This window comes from Sinocyclocheilus anshuiensis, unplaced genomic scaffold (assembly GCF_001515605.1).
Source record: "Sinocyclocheilus anshuiensis isolate Anshui unplaced genomic scaffold, SAMN03320099.WGS_v1.1 scaffold1184, whole genome shotgun sequence".
NCBI classification, from domain to species: Eukaryota; Metazoa; Chordata; class Actinopteri; order Cypriniformes; family Cyprinidae; genus Sinocyclocheilus; species Sinocyclocheilus anshuiensis.
The window spans coordinates 1,460,416-1,483,271 of record NW_015547647.1 but is presented as its reverse complement, the minus strand read 5'-3'; the positions used below and the strand labels follow the sequence as shown (position 1 = coordinate 1,483,271).

At 35.4% G+C, this 22,856-nt stretch overlaps 1 protein-coding gene and 1 long non-coding RNA gene across 4 annotated transcripts in view; one reads left to right on the top strand and one right to left on the bottom strand.

The window, feature by feature from the left end:
* The window catches only part of LOC107701959 (collagen and calcium-binding EGF domain-containing protein 1), a 63,896-nt gene that overhangs the window by 38,628 nt on the left and 2,412 nt on the right, over positions 1-22,856 (bottom strand). For 2 of the 3 annotated variants that reach the window (XR_001635715.1, XM_016504124.1), the window contains exons 1-2: positions 17,619-17,814; positions 17,403-17,483 (exon numbers count right to left, since the gene is read on the bottom strand). Coding sequence is in view for 2 of the 3 variants with exons in the window: in XM_016504124.1 (XP_016359610.1) it covers positions 17,403-17,483; positions 17,619-17,725 (188 nt within the window). In the remaining variant the exon portion in view is untranslated. The other variant, XM_016504126.1, reaches the window with a different exon arrangement.
* The window catches only part of LOC107701960 (uncharacterized), an 18,683-nt gene continuing 15,840 nt past the window's right edge, over positions 20,014-22,856 (top strand). Inside the window, exon 1 of the long non-coding RNA XR_001635716.1 lies at positions 20,014-20,024. This is a non-coding gene — a long non-coding RNA (uncharacterized LOC107701960). The remainder of the gene's footprint in view (positions 20,025-22,856) is intronic.

Genomic DNA, 22,856 nt, shown 5'->3' with positions numbered 1-22,856 from the left:
AACACGATAGTCACAAAACATCACTGAAAAGCAAAAATAAAATGGCTTCGATAACCATTTTGGACCCAAATGGCATGAGGCGACCTGCTGCAGAATATTTAGGCTTATGTCATTATCGTGTGAGGTCTTGTTTTCCATCACATTTAAAGTTCCCAACCTGAGACGCACATGTGAAAGTTTCGGTTTTGTTGTTGCACATGCTCACTGACATTAGAAATTGCCGATTTCTTTGTTGTCCTGACAACAGTCGGAGGGTTCTAGTCTAGAAAAGACCCCCCAAAGCCCATGTGGTTGTGGTAAGATGCAGTTCTGTCTCCTTTTGGCCAGTAATCACATGTGGAACAATCTCTATCCTCATCTCCATTTCTCTCTCTCACACTCAGTAACCAGTTTCTCTATCTGCACCATCTAAATATCTCACAATATCCCTTTTGAGCCTGTAAGCGATAAGGTTAATTAAACCAAACAAGGAAAAGATGTGCGTCGTCTCAGATACACAAACACAAAGCCCTGAACAACCAAGAAATATGCAATGTCTGGCTTCAATATACAGCAGGTGGAAGAAGTCAAGGTATCTTTAGAAGCGTGTTAAGGAGGACTGGCACTGAATTTAACCGGTGTGATATCTCTCACCCTGACAACCCCGGAAATTACAGAGAACATGCCTGTCCATAAGTTGTTATACAGAATCCACGTTTACGGATGTCCTTTCTTTGCATTATACTCTCTTAACTCGAACCATACTACACCACTGGCCTTGGGCCAGATCAACGATGAAGAAAGGGCTTTGACTACTGGAACCCTCAACAGACTAACTATTTGCACAGTAATGGGAGGATTTTCCAGGAAAATGTCAAGTGCATGGACTGATCACTTGGGCCGCTTCATAAACAGTGACACGTTTTCTGCCGAAGGACATGAATGAATGATGGGATGAATGAATGAACACGTCCCTCGTTCCTGAAAAATCAATCCTGGAGGTACTGACCTCTGGAAAGAGGTTTACAAAAACACCAAATCAAGACAAAGAGGTGTTGCTTGGAAACAAATGATTCAGTTAAGCGGAAAATGTATTATACAGTGGGTACGGAAAGTATTCAGACCCCCTTCAATACTGAGCAAAGGGTCTGAATACTTAGGACCATGTGATATTTCAGTTTTTCTTTTTTAATAAATCTGCAAAAATGTCAACGATTCTGTGTTTTTCTGTCAATATGGGGTGCTGTGTGTACATTAATGAGGAAAAAAAATTAACTTAAATGATTTTAGGCAATATAAGCAATATAACAAAGAGTGAAAAATTTAAGGGGGTCTGAATACTTTCCGTACCCACTGTATATGTCAACAAGGCGATTTTAACGATAGCCGCAGTTAAAGTATTCTCAGACAAAAAGTTTTTTTCTTTCACATCCAATTTGTTGGAGAGTCAAAGGCTTATGGGGTATCAGATGACCAAGTTTTTCCCTGCGATTTAGCAAGAAAACAGAGCGGGTACAATTTGCATGTCTTGAACTGAAAGCAGTGTGTCTTTAAGACACTAAAAGTGACTTTAAGATTTATGCATGACCGACAAAAATATGTTAAAATTCAGAAGCACACAAGACTATAATAATGGTACAATGTCAAAATGCGCTAAAAAAAGAGGCCTGGCATCCAAATGCTTGAATATCCAGCTGACTGAAAAACGACTGGTACTGTAGCACTTAAAACAGTCCAGAACATTTCCTTTTACTAGTTAAAATCCTGGAGGTATGATAAATTATAGTCTCTTCTCCTAATGGGAGAATAAATTAAGAGTTAAAATGACCACAAACTGTGTCTAAAGCAAGACAGCAAAACAGAAACTAAATGCTCTGCCAGTAAAATATGCGTTGAAAATCCCAAAACAGGCAAACGGTTAAACACCTAAAGGAGGAAAAAACCCAGAATGTGGTTTTGCTGAACCACGTCCAATTTCCTATGCAAACCCACATAAACAGTTTCTTGACAATCCATGATTCACTTCATTATCCACTACACATCAGTCAAGCAGTTTAACACATTTAAATGTCTTTCCATAAAAATGAAGAATTAAAATAAGCACAATCTAGCCATGCTGGGAATTTATAGCATTGGTGGGAAAAGTCTTCAAATCCAACAGATCCTGCATGATGTATGAAAATCTCTGAGCACCAAAATGAACCAAATTCATTCATTCAAAATGATTCAGATTCATTAAAAATTTATTTGCTTTGATTTCTTTAAAGCAATATTGAGTTTTAAAAGGTGCAAAATACATAAAACTACTGCTACTACTAAAATGTTTTTAGAAGTATATAAAACAAGAATTATTGGAAGAAAATACTATTTCAGTCTGTCTACTTCGAAATTTCATGCTTAACTTAATGTGTTACTAGCAGTTTCTTTGAAGTTGGTGCAGAAAATTTTTTACTCAGAAATTGCTAGTAAATTTCACAAATAATTGCAATGTACCTCAATAAAATGAATAATACAAAAACACTTATTTGCAAACTTTCAGTTAGAATTTTCAGAATTTATAAAGAAAGGTCAGTTCCACAACAATATGGTGGAAAATTAATAAAACCATCCATCCAGCATAATAATTCACAGAATTTTTACAGCTCAAGTTTAAAATTGTAATGCTTCTAATTCAAGTATGGAAACCACATTTGTACACACGGAGTATACACACAGGGGTCATGTTGATGCAAAATGTAGTGCCGCTCTTGTATTCCCCTTAAATAATCATTAATTTAGGCCCATGGTACTAATTCCATTTGAACACACTTAACAGGATAAAGGCGCGCACACACACAGACACAGACACAGACACAGACACACACACACACACACAATGTTGACACAGTACAAAGCCCTATATATTATCAACCTGTGTCTCGACCATCCTGCTTTAATTCAGACCAAAGCTAACATCTGTTTCTCTTTAGGAAGCCAAATCCTCAGTAGTCTGCATTCAAACTATTGGCACCTATTCAACAACACATAACCCCCCTGAAACCATGGCAGGGGCAAATGGATATTGTCAAAATTACGCTTAAAAAGGATAAGTGTGCGGCAAAGACAGAGTGACAGCGCCATTTTTCATGCAGTTGGAAAGAGCCAAGAGTTTGTCAGTACTGCAGGGACTGAAACAGTTAGAGCGCCGGCTATTTTCAGTGATGACTAGACTCATCCTCACATGGGGGTCTGTTGTCCTAACAAGATAAAACGGGACATGAGTCATGGTAAAAAGGTTAATACATGTGCTCTTATACACTGAACTGTGGAGATCAAATGCATAACACAATTTACCAATCAAAAATTCCAGATACAGTGTTAAGTTAGTATTCATAGATATTCGTATGCGACAATTACATGTACATTTTGCCAAGCTTGGATATACACTGAAATAAGCATTACAGACAGCTTTTAAAACATAAAAGTATCTACGTACACTTCCATTCAAGAGTTTGTAGTTTAAAAAAAATAAAAAAATAAAAAAAATAAAATTTGTATTATTAAACTCATCAAAAGTGACAGTAAAGACATTTATAATGTTACGAAAGATTTATATGTTATATAAACACTGTTCTTTTGAACTTTTTTACTCAAAGCATCATGAAAAAAATTCGGTTTTCCACAAAAATATTGAGCAGCACAACTGTTACCAACATTTATAATCATATTCATAATAATAATAATAAATGTTTCTCGAGCCCCAAAATAACATATTACAATGATTTTTGAAGGATCATGTGACTCTGAAAACTGGAGTAATGATCAAATAAGTGCAAAAAAACAAAGAAAAAAGACCTTTATTAAAAATATATATATATTTTATATCATTAAAAATCCTTTACAAATATTTGTACAGTTACATTTTACTATTTAAATAGTATAATAGTTATATTTGAGGTAAACGTTTCAATTAATTGCATGCAATGCCATCACATTTATGCCACTGATTAAATACAATAAAGTCAACGTAATAATTTCATGAATTCAATATTCTATGAACCTAGTAACCTACAGTAAAAAGAATTCATAAACATTTGAAGGTCTTGAGTTAAAGTTGTTAATATATAAAATATTCACCACATTTTATACACAATACCCTGATTATTACTCAGATCACATTGCCTGCATGGTCCCATTCTTGCCTTCTTCCTTTCATTTCCTGTCCACTCGCTAATAAAACTTCAATTAAAAAAATCAATTATATGCTAAAGATCTGTTTACAACTCGCAGACAAAGTGATTTTCAGGTAAATGGTTAATTAACACACATAGCTCTGTGAAACATACACAATGAATGTTCTGCCAAGTAATTAAATCAGTATTTTTCCTAAGTTAGAAGTATAGCTTTTCAAAGCAGTGCACACATATTTGGTAAAACAGGATGTTTCAGTCACGCTTTTACAAGTGAGCTGAACATGAACAAACAAACCTATCACAGCACTGTGCAAATGAGACTAGTTTATAGAAACACATGCCATTCATAACAGCAAATAATGAGCACGAAACAAATCACCTAAGACTTCACCCATTATTAACAAAAGCTTGGAACTTTGCGGTAAACATGTTAACAGGATGAGTGGACCTCCGCCAAGCCAAAACCTTGAGGCTAATCCACAGCAAAGAGAGACGTGGATCAAACTCTTCATTTTTTGGCAAGTATGTCAACATTTTTAGCTACCAACATGCTAAGTCACATTCTATTTGACCTGATTGCTCAAACACATGGATTACAAGACGTTTCAGTGCCCAACTAACAGGTCTGGACAGCTAGTATTAATGTAAGTCTGAAACAAATCAAAATAATGCTAACGCCCAGTTGCACAGATTTTGTGCCAAATGACTTCATCTTTAATTATACACAGCTCATCATCTGCTATGTCTGCCATTATCAAAGCACATATAAAACATTATTAATATAAATGATAGGTTATCATCTTGGAAAAATGTATATTCACAGCCCCAAACAAAGATCCAAAGAGAGATAATTATCCAAGCCTAAACAAGTTAAATACCATTTAGTTGAAGGTCTGTTTTTCTTTAAGTTCTTCTGTGTTGGTAGTTTTTGTAGAAGCGGAAACAAAGGGGAACTGGAGCACTTATAAAGGATCACGAAGGTCATTACTATCATTTTGATAAAACAACCTTGGCAAAGAAATGCACCCATGGCAAATACATTCAATGTAATGCTCAAATATCGAACAGAATTGAATGGAATCGAATAGAATCGAACAAAACAGAAAAGAATAGAATACAATAGAAAAAAAAAGAAAATATGAAGTTTGTTGACAATTTTTAGGATAACGCATCACCAACAGAAAAATTTGTGAGTAAAAGCAACACTGGACCGTGTTCAGGTCAGCATTAAATTAAATAATTTTTTGACTTATTTTACTTTATTATTATTTATTATTTTGCTAGTTCTGTGTTTGTCCAAATAAAATAGTTCATCATTTGAAACGTGTGCCAGGGTTTTAGTACTGTAAACCGTGTTAATCTACCTTAAGAGAAGTAACATGATTGACAGTTTTAGATATTTCTACAAAAACCACCGTAACAGGGTTTAATAAAATCACTTAAAGTGATAATCTTACGTGCCCTTGAAGTTCATTTCATCAAATAAATGAATAAATAAATATTTAATATTACATGCATATAGATGTTTTATTTACATTTTATTTATATAAATATAAATTATATTTATAGAATTATATTTGCATTTACAAAAGGCCTATAATTCACTGTTAAAACTCTATAGAGTATGTGTCATATTTACACACCACTAAGGGACATAAAAGGCACCTGGTTCATAGAATGATCTATGTATCTTGCAAAGAGCACTTCACAAATGAATTACAATCTAAGAGAATTACCTTTTACTGTAATTCACTTCATTGGCCTTGTGCATTGCCCTGGCACATCATGCCGGAAAGAGGAGAGATTCTTAAAGCTTGGCACTCAAACACATTGACAATCAGGAAAGGACAACCCACAGAGAGCTTTCAAGACAAAAAAAGGAATTCAAAGCCATCCAAAAATTGTATTGAGTCCTTTGTACTAATAAACAACAGAACTAAATTTTTAATGCATTATGTAACCGTAAAATGCAAGTTCATTTGACCTGGTGAGACCAGAAAGACATCAGGAAAATGAATAGGAAACTACTGCACATCTCGCTTAGATTTCTGCATGAATACATCTATAAATACCGCAAACTTCCATACGTGGCATAAAAAAAAAGTACCTATAAATAGGCCATTTTTTTCCCTTTAGTACATACTGAGGAATCCACAAACAGAAAGAAGTGAAATGAACTGAATCAAATAATTTCATATTGAACTCAGTATTGGTTTATTGTAAAAAATCACGCAATGGTATAATACTGCAAATAAAATAAAGACTGCCTACAGCTTTGGTTTATGGCTGCCTCTGAGAACGAGAAGAATTCTTACCAAGCGTGCTCATGATGATATACGAGACTTAACAGATATATGACATTTATAGCGCTTGTTTGCCAATGCTCTGGCATATCACAAGATATCCTGCTGTGATACTCCTATACCAGCATACTTCATTACATATCATGAGCCTAGGAAGAAAGCCAGCGCTATCTGCCGGTTGAGATTTAAGACCGCTCTATACATTGAATATTAAACCCATTAATTTGGGTTTGTTTAGAGCCACCCGTCAAATGTTATATTCATCCAAACTCTCTAATCAAATAACTGCTCACACTGGCTTTGCCTCAGACTCTTTCTAGGTGGAAAACATAAGTAATTAAATTCAGAGAACATCAGTCAATGCCTCAGTGTCTCAAATAACTACTGCTTGAAATCATCTGAAATGAGCTGAATAACATGGCAAAGAATGTGTTACGCAGAAATGTAGTTTTTAATTTAAAATGTATCAATAAATCCAGTAGATATTTCTAGATAAAAGCAAATGATGTCTTCCTATCCTTCATAACTTAACAAAGATAACATGCTTTGTTAGCATGGTTAGCTCAATAAAAATGGCTCTGGGGAGAGAAAGACTATATAATTTTTCTGTTTCTCCAAACAATGGAGAGAAATTATTGATCCAATCCAAAAGAAATGACAAGGAAAATGTCACTTTTATTTACAGCTCTGATAAAAGGCACTTAGAATCTTTACAGCCAGTGCAAGGAAAATGGGTTCATGCACAAAGCAAGCTGCAACTTACGGTTTCACAATCTGCAGCTTATGCAATGATTTTATCATAGAACAAACATTTTATTAACAGTTTCCTTCTCTTGTGATTGGCCATCATTTACATATAGCTGAAGACCTCTGACATAAACGTCAAGTTGCTCTGGTGAAAAAGTGTTTTAGTTAACTGCATCTGCTCTACATTGTTCTCAAAAAGACTGACATGAGAACAATAAGAAACCTACATTAAACGCAGATATCAATCTACACCCAATGCAATTGCTTACAGGTGGATCAAAACACCTGCCAAGATGGAAATCATCATGGCTGACATGAAAATTATTTTTCACATAATTTACATTATTAAAATACCTTTCTCCCCAGCCTGGCACAAACGGCTCGATTAGTTCCGGCTTTGATAAAGGTCCACCTTCCGAAAAACAAAATGTGTTGTGATTGGTTAGCTGTCCCAGTGCGTTGTGATTGGAGAACAGCTTAGGTGGTGTTTCAGTACTGCCACGCCCCTTGCTCCGTCTTTCAACAAAAGCTTTTGGCGAATCCGGCAGGCACTGTACTCCCTCATGTTGTGGAAGCTGTCCTCAGTAAAATGTGCAGCACACAATAGCAAATTGGGGTTATAATGCTCAGGAACAGAGTTAAAAAATAAATTGCAACCACTGTTTCCTGACATCATCCGCTTTCGGAAGCCCAAACAAAGACGTTTGGGCACAGAGGTGAAAAAAACTGCGTTTCATGCGGTCGCGCAGCGTCGCGTCGCGCCATGTCTTTAAAATTCAAATACTTTATTTTCAATGAGTGTAGGCACACCGGTTATGCCCAAACATACACACTACACACTGATTAAAATTAAAAAAGTGAAAAAGCATAATAGGACCCCTTTAAAGGATAGTTCACCCAAACCTGTATGAGTTTCTTTCTTGTGTGGGAAACAAAAGAAGATATTTTGAATGTTGGTAACCAAACAGTGGCTGGTAGCCATTGACTTCCATAGCATGGAAAAAAAAAACCTTGGACACCAATGGCTACCAGCAACTGTTTAGTTCTTTAAAATATTCTTCAAATATCTTCTTTTGCGTTCAAATGAAGAAAGAAATTCATACCGGTTTGGAACAAAATGAGGGTGAGTACATGACAAAATTTTACTTTACTTTGCTGTTTTAAATGTGATGTATTTATTTGTAGAACAGGTCTGTAGTACAGTATTTACACATTTCCAATTCAAACTGAAGTGTAAACCATAATGATTAGACTAGAAATGTACGAAAAAAATAATTAAAACAGGAATTTTTAACAGCACATTGAATTGCTATTTCTCTTATAGAAATGTAGAGTACATCTGATTCTGATTCTCAGTTGATAAATGCACGGATATGAAATTAAATTGGGTGGATGACGTGGAAATGTTTTTCGCTTAAAATACAAGACATTCAGGGTTCCAACCCGCCCTAAAATAATTTTTGATTTTAATAAGCCAAAATTGCAGCTGTACCACAGTAGATCTATATCAGCAATGGGAATACATTTGTTTGCATTTTGATTTGTGATTTCACTGGAACAGACAGTGAACCACAGAAAAGCAAAAGGGCGCACAGCTGTGTGTGGTAGAAAACATGGCCGCTCTACGCCAATGGTGACAAATGCAACAACAACACAGTAAACAAGTTACAGAATTCCAGCAGACTGCCACACATTACTACACATACAAACAAAATGCAAACTTCAGCCTAAGAACCAGAGATGTCAAAGACACCACCGTCCCTACTTTAAATGACGATGAAAAACAGAGGTGTGATAACTTTGGGATGGATAGCAGGATATAATGATTAGGGTTGGGTATCGTTTGAATTTTATCAATTCCGATTCTGCTTATCGATTCCGATTCTTTTCGATTCCCAGTTTCGATTCCAATGTGATTAAAAAATGATATCAAACATTTATCCTGTGTCTCTTTTTTGCAAACCATTTATTGGAGCTGAATACCATGAACAAAAACCAACAGGCTACATAAAAACTGGACTTTTTAAGAGCTGTTTGTGTGCAAAATAGAACCGCATGATTTTTTTTTATGACAATTTTTTTCTTTTTTTTTCCCCAATGGAAGTTGTGGTTCTCTCATGATTCTGAAGAAAAAACATTAGACAACTAAACAAAATCAGCCTCACTCAAATGACTCACTCAAGATGTACTTGTTTCATTACTGGATGAATCCGCGTTCTTGAACGAATCTCTTGTGATTCAAAGACAAATACATTTTAACAGCACCTTTTCACCACCTACTGGCGTAACAATGTAACCGATAATCTTCATTTGAAGCATCAAATTATTTTCAAAAGGTGATTTATTCTGTTTGAATCGCTACCATACACATCGTACACAGTTTATATCTGAACTATAAACTTTTATCCCAGTACTTCTGTGATTTGAATGTTTGAATGAACACAGAAATAATGATACTGTGTGGCTGAAAAGACTGTGAAGCTGTTTCATTCATGACAGATGACAGCTGCTCTCTTTAGGTCAATGGCAGCACGAATGCAAATTTAAATGTTCAAATCACACTGATGTGATCGTATGCTGCACGGACGAACCAAGTGATTACAACATTGATCGCACATGTCAAAGGTTGAGGAATGAAACAGACGAATCTTTTTAATATAGGAATAGAATCACGTTGCTGTTTGAATCGTGTTCGCGATCTTTAACGATCTATTAAATTAAAGTGCTTTGTCATGTTGGTGGTGACACCTCTCTTGCAACATGTTTAGCTATCACAGATATTATACTTAGTTTTTGGCTTCTGATCGCAAATGTAGCCAAACTTTGGAGCGCTTAGATTAGTGAGCAAGGTCCTGGCAGATTGCTAGGTCCGGTCCTCACAGACGAAGAAAAAAAAAAAAGCACATAGGAATCGATAGGCGGAATCGAAATTTTGATTTGACAACAAGTATCCGATTCCTGACCTTAAGTATCTGATTCTGGAATCGGAATCGATTTTCGATTCCCAACCCTAATAATGATGCACAATCAGCAAACGAGAACGAGAGCAAGACCAGAGATCCAAGGCAATTCATACATCACTGAGGAATGCAACACAACAAAAACAACACGTCCTCTCCCACGCACGCCTGCCAAGATATCCCAAACAGCACTGCAGACTCCCTGTTGCTCAACTGTGCTCTCAGATTGTGCCAAAAAGGGGTCTTCTTTTTTCAGTCAACTACTGGAAAAAATGGGCCTTAAATGACAAGTTTCCCAGGTCTGTCTGATGTCAGGATGGAGAGAGACACATTTTACATTCGCTTTAGCTGAGAGGTTTCTCAGTGAGCTGAGGCATTGACTTATTTAATCTCAATGACTGGCAGAACTCAAGCAGGGAAGGTTCTGCCAACTGGCAATGTCTCTGGGGGTTGAGATTCACCAGTTATACATGCAAACTCATCCTGAAACATTTCAAGTGAATTTGCTAAGAAAAGTGCTTGTAAACAGTGCCAAAGGTAGGGGCTCCACGACTAGACAATTAGTTCTGGATTACATGACTTCAGTTGCACTTATTCTACACGCTTTCCATTCACAAAGTACGTAAGTGAACTGTGACTTACGTGCAGTGGATATCTGAGATAAAGGGAATAGTAGTTGACTGGTCATGGGAATTCAATATAGTGACAACTCACTGTACATACTGTAAACAAAAATTTTAATTTTTGACAACTAAAGGGACTGTACTCTTTATATTATGCAAATACACAGTGTAAAAAAAGTTATACATTTACACTAACATTCAAGTTTGGGGTCAGTAACGTTTTTTTTTTTAAAGAATGGACAGAATATTTTTTTCTATTCAGTAAGGGTGCATTAATTTGATCAAAAGCAGTAAATACATTTATAATGTTGTTACAAAAGATTTTTATTTCAAATAATTCTGTTGTGTTTTGAAATTCTGTTTGAACTGTCTTATTATCAAAGAAAAAAAGTTATCACAGTTACCACAAAAATATTAAGCAGACTAATGGCTACTGAAAATTCAGATTCACCATCAAAAGAATAAATTACTTTTTAGAATATAATAAAATAGAAATCCATTATTTTAAATTGTAATAATAATAATTCACAACGTTACAGTATTTTAGATTAAATGAATGAAGCCCAGGTGAGCATAAAAAAAAAAAAAATTCAAAACATTTAAAATTTTACCGACCCCAGCATACAGTGCCTTGCGAATGTATTCATACCCCTTAATTTTTTTCTGCTTCATTGAAGGTTCACAGAAGCATGTAGTCTCTGTTACCCTTAACGGAAGAAGTTTGAAACAACCAGGACTCTTCCTTGAGCTGGCCTCCTGGCTAAACTGAGCAATTGATGGAGAAGGGCTTTGGTTAGCATGGTGACCAAGAACCTGATGGTCACTCTAGTTGAGCTCCATGATCATATGTGGAGATAGGAGAAATCTACAGAAAGACAAACATCACTTCAACACTCCACCAATCCAGTCTTTATGGCGGTGTGGAAAAACTCAATCCTCTCTTCAGTTAAGACACATGAAAACACACTTGTGGGGCTGTTTTTCAGCAGCAGGGACTGAGGGACTTGTTAGAGTAGAAGAAACGCTCAGTGCAGCAAAATATAGAGATAGCCTTAATGAAAACCCAGTCCAGAACATTCAGAACCTCAGACTGGGCAGAAGGTTCACCTTCCAACAGGACAATGACCCTAACACACAGCAAGAGTGGCTTATAGACAATTGTGTGAATGTCCTTGAGTGGCCCAGCCAGAGCCTGAGCTTGAATAAGCACACAGCAAGAGTGGCTTATAGACAACTCTGTGAATGTCCTTGAGTGGCCCAGCTCCGTCCTGGGCTTGAACCCAATCAAATATTTCTGGAGAAACCTGAAAATGTGCATCTGCCCCCATCCAACATGACAGAGCTTGAGAGGTGAACAGGTGAGGAGAAGAATGGCAGATAATTGCCAAATGATGATGATCAAAGCTCGTCGCATCAAACAAAAAAAGACTTGAGGCTGTAAAGGTGCTTCAGCTAAATATTTAGTTAAGGGTATGAATACTTATGCAATGTACTTATTTCAGTTTTTTTTTATTTTTTATAAATTTACGAAGTTGTGACAATTCTGTTTTTGCTTTGTCAGTATGGTGTATGGAGTGTAGATTGATGTGGGGAAAAAGTAATTTAAAGAAATGTATCATAAGGCAGCAACATAAAATGTAAAAAAAATGAAGGGGTATGAATACTTTCGCAAGGCACTGTATTGTGTATGATAGTGCAAGTATAAAACCTTAAGCAAAACAAAATCGTACTTTATTAAATTTGCACTTCTTAAATATTCCTAACTTGAACATTAGGTTTTTATAAACAAAAAAATTAGATAATGGCAACTGGTTAAACAGCAACATGGTTTACTGAATTTACTACATCAGGCCCCAATTATTCAGGTTGTTGCCCTTTGACCTTCTAATTGCATGAGCAAACCATTACTGGCCTAACCATGAGTCTGTATCGTTTTGACTAGTGAGACAAAACAGACCACCATTGCTTAATTACTGCAAGAAAATTGGCGATTAATAGCAAAACTATGTAAACCTGCGGTCTGGAAATGAACTTTTGTGAACATAAGACAGAGAAAGGGATGGGCATCATTTGTATGTGACACCATAATGTTACTTCACAATATCACAGTATTGCTTTGATAAATTATGATGTACTGTATATGTCTGAAATATTTAAATACAGTTTCAAAAGCTTATAGAAGTAGTAAAAACATGGTTTCATAATTTATATAACTTATTACTGAGTAGCTGTTTCTTTAGCCATTCAGTTTCCCTCCTAGCTAATTTCGGAGCCATTCATAGCAATTTATATAATTTTTAAAATAAAAAAAAAACACAGCTAAACTTTACATCTACTTTAAACATCTACATTCTACTTTTATAACGTTTTCATTACAGTCATAAAATCACATGAGCAAATCTGTCTGAAGTTGACGTAATTTGGGCATTTTCAATGGCACAATTTTCACCTTGGATAATTTCAAGACTGATATTTTGAAGAAAGTTCACAAACACATCTGAATTCATAGCTTACAGCTGTGTACACACAGCAACACAGCATCACCAACCAGACCTGCGTTGAAAGAAACAGCACCATGACAAGGTGTGGAAAACAAAAAGAGAAAATTATTAAAGGAGAGTCCTAGAAAACAAATGCTTTTTTCCACTGCTACCATTTTCATCGGAATTATCACAGAATCCATCAGGGACTTGTGTAAATTCCAGAGGTTGTTGGGTACATTTCAACTTCTGGTTATTCCAAAGAGTATGGGATCGGGCTACTGTTTGTAAAATTTTGTAAATTTTGGAATTTTGGGGTAGAAGAGATGGTAGAAGTATTTTGGAAAACCTTTGTCCTTCAGCTTTAAGCCCCAAATCTCATAGTACTTCAACAATCAATCCTGGAGCTGTTCAGTGGTAGGTAACCAGTACCCTTGTGAAGCCATGTTACAGGTTTTAGTTTACCATGCTTATGCCAGACACATCTGCATTTGCTCAAGAGAGCTTTTAGACATGTCTGGGTTGAAAAACCCAATATGATCTTGTTTCTTTTAATGGACAAATAAACTCCCTTGACACCAGTGGACATTAAAGATGAACTAGAGGGTCGAGAAAGACATGCGACTGGACTCTAGAGACTTCCCAGTTTGTATAAAGGTTCAGCCAACAATTAAAAAGCTTTCTTCTGGTGACGAACAAGTGCTTGTGGTCAGATGAACTTCATGTTTAAGTTCATGGCTGGTTTTCAGTCCTAGAGGAGTTAGTGAGAGGAAAAAAACGTGAGGTTTATATGATATGGCCTTTGTCTGTTTGATTCCCTTTGCCTTTTGGCCTGGAATGCTTCAAGAGTGTGGAAACAAGCCTGAAACCACCAGAAATATTTGGAAGAACAACCAAGAACCAAGTTCTCCAGAAACACCTTCAGTATGTTCTGGAAATGCCTGTTCTGATCCATTTTGATCTGGCTTCACAATGTTGTCCCTGATCCCAGTCCTGAGAAACAATACAACTATTAATCTAAAACTACAGTACTAATTGACTTTGTATGCTGCAGTTCATTTAAAACTAAGACCTTGAAATTCTATAGCACAGTATCAACAACTGCACAGCAGACTTTCAGAATACACTGCTTTCCTTTGTAAACAATAAAACTTAACGTTAATTAATCTTTGGCCCACATTTTAGCAATATAAAAGCATTCAGATCAGAGCTGTCAATTTATTTGTTTTGTGAGATTGTTTATATAAATGGTGTTTAAAATAATTTAATGTGATTAATTATTTAAAAAATATATAAAATGATAAACAATTTAATTATGAAATAAAATAAATAAAATATAAAAAATAAAAATTAGAAAAATTGTGGGATATTTTCATAAAGGATGCAATTCATTTGATTAAAAAATCAGCACATCATGCAGTTTAATTCAAAATGTAATCAACTGACTGCCCTTATTCAGATACAAATGTTATCCATTAGCCACATTTATATTGGTACAACACGCATAGATATTTTCTGCCAATATTTTAGCCAATAAGAGCTAAAAAATGAACACTCAATGATGGACAGAACGTTTTAGCACTACATCCTTGGCCAGTTTTTGCAACCATCCAACTCCAGGATGGATCACAACCAAAGAAAATGTCCCACTGTGATGCATGAACGTTCTCCTCTGTTTGACATTATGATCTATTCAAGAGACAAACCCTGGCTTGCAGGCATGTTTCTAGTACAACGACAGATGCACAGAAGATCAAATCAGATCAGAAGCATCAACTGAACAATCACACACACATATTTCCTGATCGCATCATGAGTTTGAGAGCCGCCAAGCCACAAACGAAAAGAGGTGTGGTGGTTTAACTTCACCTGTTAATTTACAATGAGCTCATATCAAATCTGCATAATTTTAGTGATCTGCATATGAGCAAATGGTAACAGCAAACCTGCTCACATGAGACCCAGTGTGCAAATACTCTCCATGCACGCTTGAGACTCAGGGACTCCACAGGTCACCAGTGTTGGTTCACCACACACGCCAAGAATTTACAAGGACAAGCTTGGCAATTTTGGCAAGTCTTTCAAAGCATCACACATCAACGCCTGCTGAAATAAAAACCTGTAGTAGTTTGTGCTTTAACTTGCTACTTCCAGCATGCAGGTGGAATGAAATGCACCACCCTAGAAGTGAAAGGGTGACAACTAAGAAGTGATGCAAAACAGAGAATAAAATTGCTTAATCTACAATTTCTATTCTACATAAATAAAGTAATAATTCATAATAATTCAAAATAATTCATTCCTAAAATGACAATTGTCTTCCATGGACCAAAGGAGAAATGTTGAAGAATAAAAGTAGTCCATTGACTTGACTTGTTTGGAGTACAATTTATAAGGACTCAGCAACCCGTATCCTTGTTAACTTGGATGGCAAGTACGTTCATAAAAACGTATCCTTTTTTGTTAAACATAGGAATGTCAGTTGGTTTTGAGAGTAAGTCAAGTTACCACGGTAAAGCTGAGGAGTCTGGGTCTGCTTTGCATCCGGAGCCAGTTTAAAGTTCCAGCATCATAATCCCTAACCTTCAAAGAATAATATCTCCTTGCTTTCTTTCACTAATTCTAAACGCTCACAAGAATGAAAAAAGGATTATTTTACATGCCCCACACAAGACACCAGCAAAGCTAACCCAATGAAAGGAAACCCATGCCACTTTATAGGAACAGAAACAGCACAAGTCACTCTCAAGGAGACACTTAATCAAGTGATAATCTGGCATATTTAAAAGTCTTTTTTAATCTATATAAAAATATGAATGTTATATACACACATATATACATATATATATATATATATATATATACACACACACATACATACATACATACAGTTGATTGACTTGGTCTCTTGAGACCAGAGTATGGATTCCCAGAAGTCTCTATTTTGTAAATATGGGCCCTGGAAGAGGTTAAATGAGTTTATTTTGCATTGGCTACAGTAGGTAATTCTGGTGGTGACAACAACCATGCATGTCACTTCTGCAGGCTGCGTCATACTCTGTGAGATAAAGTGTCACTCTTTTTATAGCTTTTGCCGGCTCTGAGACACATTTTCTAGCAAAAATTCACTCATCACTAAATGAAAACTTAAAGGGAAGACCTGATTATTTCAGGAGTATGCCAATATTTTATGTAAGATAAGTAAATTAGCCAATTCTGTTTAAATGAAGGATTGCAGAAATGAGTACACCCTAGATTTAATTCAGAAAATGTATAATATTCTAGTACTTAGTATGTCCCCCAGAACTTGAAGTATACTGCTCTGACACTTCTTGGCACTGAGTGTACAAGTTCATGACAAATTTTCACATCTGTGCTGTTTAACTCCTGGAGGATGACCTCCTTAAATGCCCTGGTCTTTAATGGGGAGTGTTGCTCAGCTCGTCTCTACAGAATCTCTCACAGCAGCTCAAGAGTGTTAAGACTGAGTGAAATACATGTCCACTGAAGGATTTTCACTTTGGGAGAATGAATATATTCATTGTCATGCTGTAAGTAAAGAGTAATTGCTGAATGTTAAGTTTTAGAGGGGGGTGTACTCATTTATGCTGTGCACTGTATATATATGATGACTCAGTGAACAAATTGGAGTCATTTTCAATTTAAAAAGGACGAAATGTGGGTCTCATTTTCTAACTATAAACTCAGTACGTTTCCTCCATTGCTACATCAGAAATGCATAAAGCGCAGCTGGAGTCTGTGTGTATTGTTAGTGATGTAGAATACCATGGTACGTTAAAAACTGTCTGCCTTCAAACATCAGAGTCAGTGGTACCATTTCAAACTTAATCATAAAACAACTAGACATCATTTCTTGGCAGCTACCTGCTAACAACATTTTCAGAAAAAACTTTGGACAAAACAGATTTCATCGCATAAAAATGTAAAATGAACAATCATGATAGACAGATAAGATAGACAAACAGGACACTTTATTTGTCCCATATGGGAAGTGGTGATGTCCAATTCAGCCTGCTTCAATAAATACAAAACGTTTACATTACATACATAACAAGAGACAACATATAAACATAACCACCTACATAATGTTAAGATGGAGAAGTAAACAGTCCCTTACCTGTAGCATGTGGTCACCTCTCCTGTGGATTTTACGCACGGGTATTTCGTCGTTGCGATTTTGTTCTCTGAACACACTTCTCTGTAAGACAAAGGAGCCGTCAGCGGTTTCTTTTTACGTAAACAAATCCGCTTCATGCACAAGAAACAAACTTTCAGTCCTCTGAGCTCGTGTAAAGAGCGAGCTGACAGCACGCGCACTGCACGGACACTTTACCTGTCCACATCCTCCTTCTCCTCTCGGAAAGTCCACGGCGTTCCCGATGAGAACAGTATCACCACCACAGCAAGTCTGAGAGGAGTTCCTCTGCCCGTATAGCTCATTTCAGACACTCTGAAATGCTAAAAAAAGATACTTGTCCGTTTAAAGTCAGCGTCTTGGAGTTCAGCGTTTCTTTGAGGAATTGAGAGTATTGATTGGTTACCTCCTGCAAAGCTCCACGCGCAGATTCCCAGCGGCCCCTCCTACTCCCGCACTTGATCAACTTCCATAGATTCAGAAAAGAAAGTTATGAATTTAATATTTAATAAATGGCACAGGTAGCCTAACATTAAAAACATTCCTGTGGCGAAATCCTTATGGTGTGAGATTTGAGATAAATATTATATTATAATAGGCTACGTTAAAAAAAAGATGTCGTACTGATTTTTAAACGTATTTTAATATTTTACAAGTTTATTTATTTGTTTGTTTAACTATTTAAGGACACAGCTGAAGTCATATATAAATGTATGCTAATATGTGTGCTGAAAAAATGGTTTAGAAATAATTTTCAAACAGAAATTGCATAAAAATGGCAAGGAAACAGCAATTAACACATTGAATTAAAGGTACAATTTTGAAGAAGAAAAACTGAAATAGTGTTTTCTTGTAAAACATACTCCAGTAGTCCTTGTTTTTTTTTACAACTTCGAAATATCATATTTTTTTTATTGTACATATATATTTACTTATTGTACATTGTACATGCATATTTATTTATTTCTTTTACAAATCGTATTTTAACTACTTAAGGACACAGCTGGAGTCAGAATATATGCTAATATGTTAAACGAACATATGTCTCTCAATGAATTATAATAAAAATTTCATGTATAATAATTATAGAATAATTAGAAAAAAGTCTAGCAGATAGGCCGTCAAAGATAGTTGACAAAGTAGTTGACATTTAACCTGCCCATGGTTAATTCTTACAAATTCTGTACATTGACAGCGCAAATGTAATGTTATTAAATATTTTTTTTATATTTGAAATAGTGAATATTGAATTATTAAATTATAAAATAAAATATATACCCTGCCATGACTTGATTTAAAGCTCTCACATTGATTGCCCTCTAAGGTTAAATTAGGCAAATGAGACTGTGTTGGCAAACTGAATCTTTCACAACAGGGATTGTTTGCACCAATTCTTCATCCTTGACCTCTGAATGCTATATAAGCTGTTTAGGTGTCCCTCAAGGCCAGAGGACTGTTTTTATATTGAATGTTATAGTTATTTCTATGTTAGTGCTATTGATATCCTGAACTTTTGAATTTTAGTTGTGGCCACTGATGAACTGAGGAGACTTATTCAAAGTCTCGCCCTCTAGTGGCTGACAAAGCAGCAGCTGTTTCTTGTTTGAAGTCCTCACAAAAAATGATCTCCATCCCCAACCATCTGATGAGCAATAAATGAAGATGCTCTAGCCAGCAAACCTTCCTGATGACTAATCTCACATCTCTCCTGAGTAAGCAACTCTAAACATATCAGACGGTGTCGATCTCAAGTGTTTGAAAGCCCAGATAAATGATCTGCCTCCAAAAGGACGTGTTTCCATGGAGCTGTTTGCATGATGCTGCTGATGAATCTTGGCTGAGATTACTTTCGTGCCTTGCTTTTTTGTAGTAATAAACCCTCCTTGTCTTTTTCTTTTCACACTTTCATTGCAATCCAAGCAACAGATGATTTAAGACACATGGTTGATGTCATCAGAGCCAATGTCTAGACTTTATGGAGACTTTAAGATAAGTATTAAAAGTTCACTCTTTTTTTTCATCTTTAAAAAAAAGAACAATGGCTGAATGTGAATAAATTATTCTACAATCATTTTAAGATCAAAATTATCCCTGTTAGTTGCAAAAAAACTCTCCTTAATCATGATTTCTTATCACAGCATGATTGTGGATATGACATTTTAAATTTCACTGACCCGCCATTTGTTTTCAAATTCTGTCCAGCTGTTTTCATGAAATATTTTTTTGTCTCAGGTGGTTGCATAATTCATGCTGTGCTATTCAAACACCGAACAGAACAAGTAAACAAAACAAAAAAACAACAAAAAAAAGAATTGTTTTCATACAGAGAACACCTGCTCTTTTAAGAATATTACTCCTAATCAAACAGCTATGAGCTATTTGTTTTTAGTGTTTAACTAAGCATTTTATCCAGTGTAACAGGACGGCATTAGTGATAAGATAACAGTTTAGCAATTCCTGTGCTTCGTAAGGGTGGTCTCATTTACATAAAAATGAAGAACTGTTTTGACAGTATTATGAGTTAGGCAAATTCGAAATTATACAAATATGTGCTAATGAGAATGAGCATGTATGCAAGTTTTGTTTTTAATGAAAGCATAGGAAGTAGGTCAACTTGAGCAGTGTAAAAGCTGGAAAATGTGCACATCTTTTAAAAGCCTTTCAAATATTTTAATGTCAATGGTACATGCAAATATTTGCAGCTGGGACAAAACAGGTCTGTTTTTTGTTGTGTAATGGATTTAGAGTTTCTGAGTTCCAAGGAACAATGATTTGCTTCAATGTACAGTACAGTAACTATGAAGTTTTGAGTCAAAAGTCAGTTACACAAATATGTTTTCTCAAGCAGTGGTTTTGTACACTTCCATTTATTTATTTTTTAAAGAAATTCATATGTTTATACAGCAAGAATGCATTAAATTGAAAAAAAGTGACTAAATCTTTTACATTGTTACAATCTATTTCAAATAACAATAATATTTCAAACTATTACTGTTTTTACTGTAACTGTACCAACCCCAAACGTTTGAATGGTAGTGTTTCAAACATCCAATTCAAAAATCTTGCAAATGTTGTCCTAAAAAACTAATTAACAATAATATTTCAAACTATTACTGTTTTTACTGTAACTGTACCATCCCCAAACGTTTGAATGGTAGTGTTTCAAACATCCAATTCAAAAATCTTGCAAATGTTGTCCTAAAAAACTAATTCAAATACATTTTTGCTACAGCTGTTGTGTAAACAAGTGAACACAATATAACCACACTAATATATTCACCAGTAGTTTTGATATTTTGTACCTAATGTATTGAATTAAGATATGAAGTGTGTGGTATAAATATTCAAATACTTTTTAGAGCCAAGTATTTGTGAATCTAAAATGTAATTTTTTTTTCCTAAACCTGTTTTTGAATGATTGGTTTTAAGACCTGTGCCATTTTTCTTGAAGCAAAGTGAGAATCATCTGTGTTTTGACATGATGGTACAGCTCCTTGTGATAATGACATCTACATGTGTGTATTTGGTGCATGAGAACAGGAAGAATTTACCATGCTGACCTCTGGGTCACCCAAATCAATGGTCCATAATCAAGGTCATCCGGGGCACTGCTCTGTTAATTTTTTCTCCTTCCCTTTCTCACTAAAAGGTGCTGTATGTAAGTTTTTGACTCTACTAAAGCATAAAAATACCATAATATGTTTGCAGATATTTTAAGAAACATGCTAAGTTAACATAGGCCTACTTATTTATCTGAAAAACAATGCTACAGTCAGTTATTCTCCTTTGAAAATGTGTGTTCCGGGCCGGAATGTCGGTCTCTGTTTTGGTTTGTGAAACCCGCCCACTGCCAGTTTACCCAATTGTATTTCGGCACCCCGGGTTGCCAGTTGGCGGAAAATACAGCGTATTTCATTTCATTCATCGTCAAGTGCGCTCGTTCCTGTTGGTATCGTCAATCTGGCAACCTGCGTTTGTCAAGTCTGAGAAGGAGGGGCCGGGTGAAAAAAAACCTCTCCAATATTTGGAATTTGCACTGCAATACCTAGTTCAACCACTCGGTGTCAATCCTACATACAGCACCTTTAAATTGATAGCTGACACATTAGGAATCCAGCTCTGGATTTTTAATCTAGGCCTATGTGAAAACGTCTGAGAACAGAAAATGAAGTTGTGGGATTTACTACCGCTCTACATCAACAACACAATCTGTGGCCAGGACGAAACCTACGATTTATATTCACACACACACGGGTCATTCTACAGAAACGTCCACTTTTCTGTCACTAGACTTTACAGAAATATTACAATTGAAATACACATTAGAGTTACACTATTTTTATATTTTAAAATGAAACAATATGTTATTTGAACAATTACACCTTCCTGAGCTATCAATGTGGCATTTTTTTTTTTTTGTATTAATTATATAGAATTCAAAGTACCACAAAACTGCTTGTCCCCACAGCCATGTACAGAGGGAAAGTGCTTTATTTTGAGGTCAAAAACAGGATTTTCTACCATTTAAAATACAAAAGTCTATTCATAACGATCAAATATATGATGTAAATGGCATAAAAAAACAAAATGGCAAATAATTATTATAAAATATATAATGAAAATAGTGGTCCCCTGGAGTTGTGTCACTGGTGTTACCGTTTAACAAAAGTCTTTTATTTTGTAATAAAAAATTACACTGATGTCATCACTCGACTACCTCCCATTATGGGGCAGTTGGGCAAGTAATTTAAGGCACCATGAAATGTAAAATGAGGACTGTTCGAAGTTTACACCTCTTAGTCATAACCTAGTATAAGAGCATGATATAAAATAGCAGCGGACAATTGCAGTTTAGACAATGTACTGTACTTTGTTGTACATTTTAGTTGTTTTAGTTCAAATGTTTTAAAATGATGTTTATGTTCTTTTACTAACTGTTTTCACTAGTTGGCAAATGTATGCCAAATGTAACAATTTAGTAATTGTTAATTATAGCTGAAGAATAAGGGTGTTTGGTCTTATGTATGTCACTGGTGTTACATTGTGTCACTGGTGTTACTGTGTGTTTTTTTCTGTCACATTCTATAAAATGTGTCACATGTGACATGATAATAATTTTACATCTATTGAATTCTGCTACACTCAAGAGTTAAGATTTAAAGGATTGTATCATTACTTGTTTATAACAGTTTTTCTAATATTTTCATTGTTATAGCAAATACATGGTTGTGCAAATTAACTAACATCATTCAGCCACACTTTTAACAAACCTGATTAAAATAAATAAAACATAATCTCCTTATTTGTTGCATTATCATTATTTTTATGTAACTCTGACTACATGTGCTGAAAAAAAAGAGAAATAATATTTAATAAAAACCTTTAAAATTGCCAAAGAAGTAAGGTAACACCAGTGACAAAAAAAGGGTACATGCG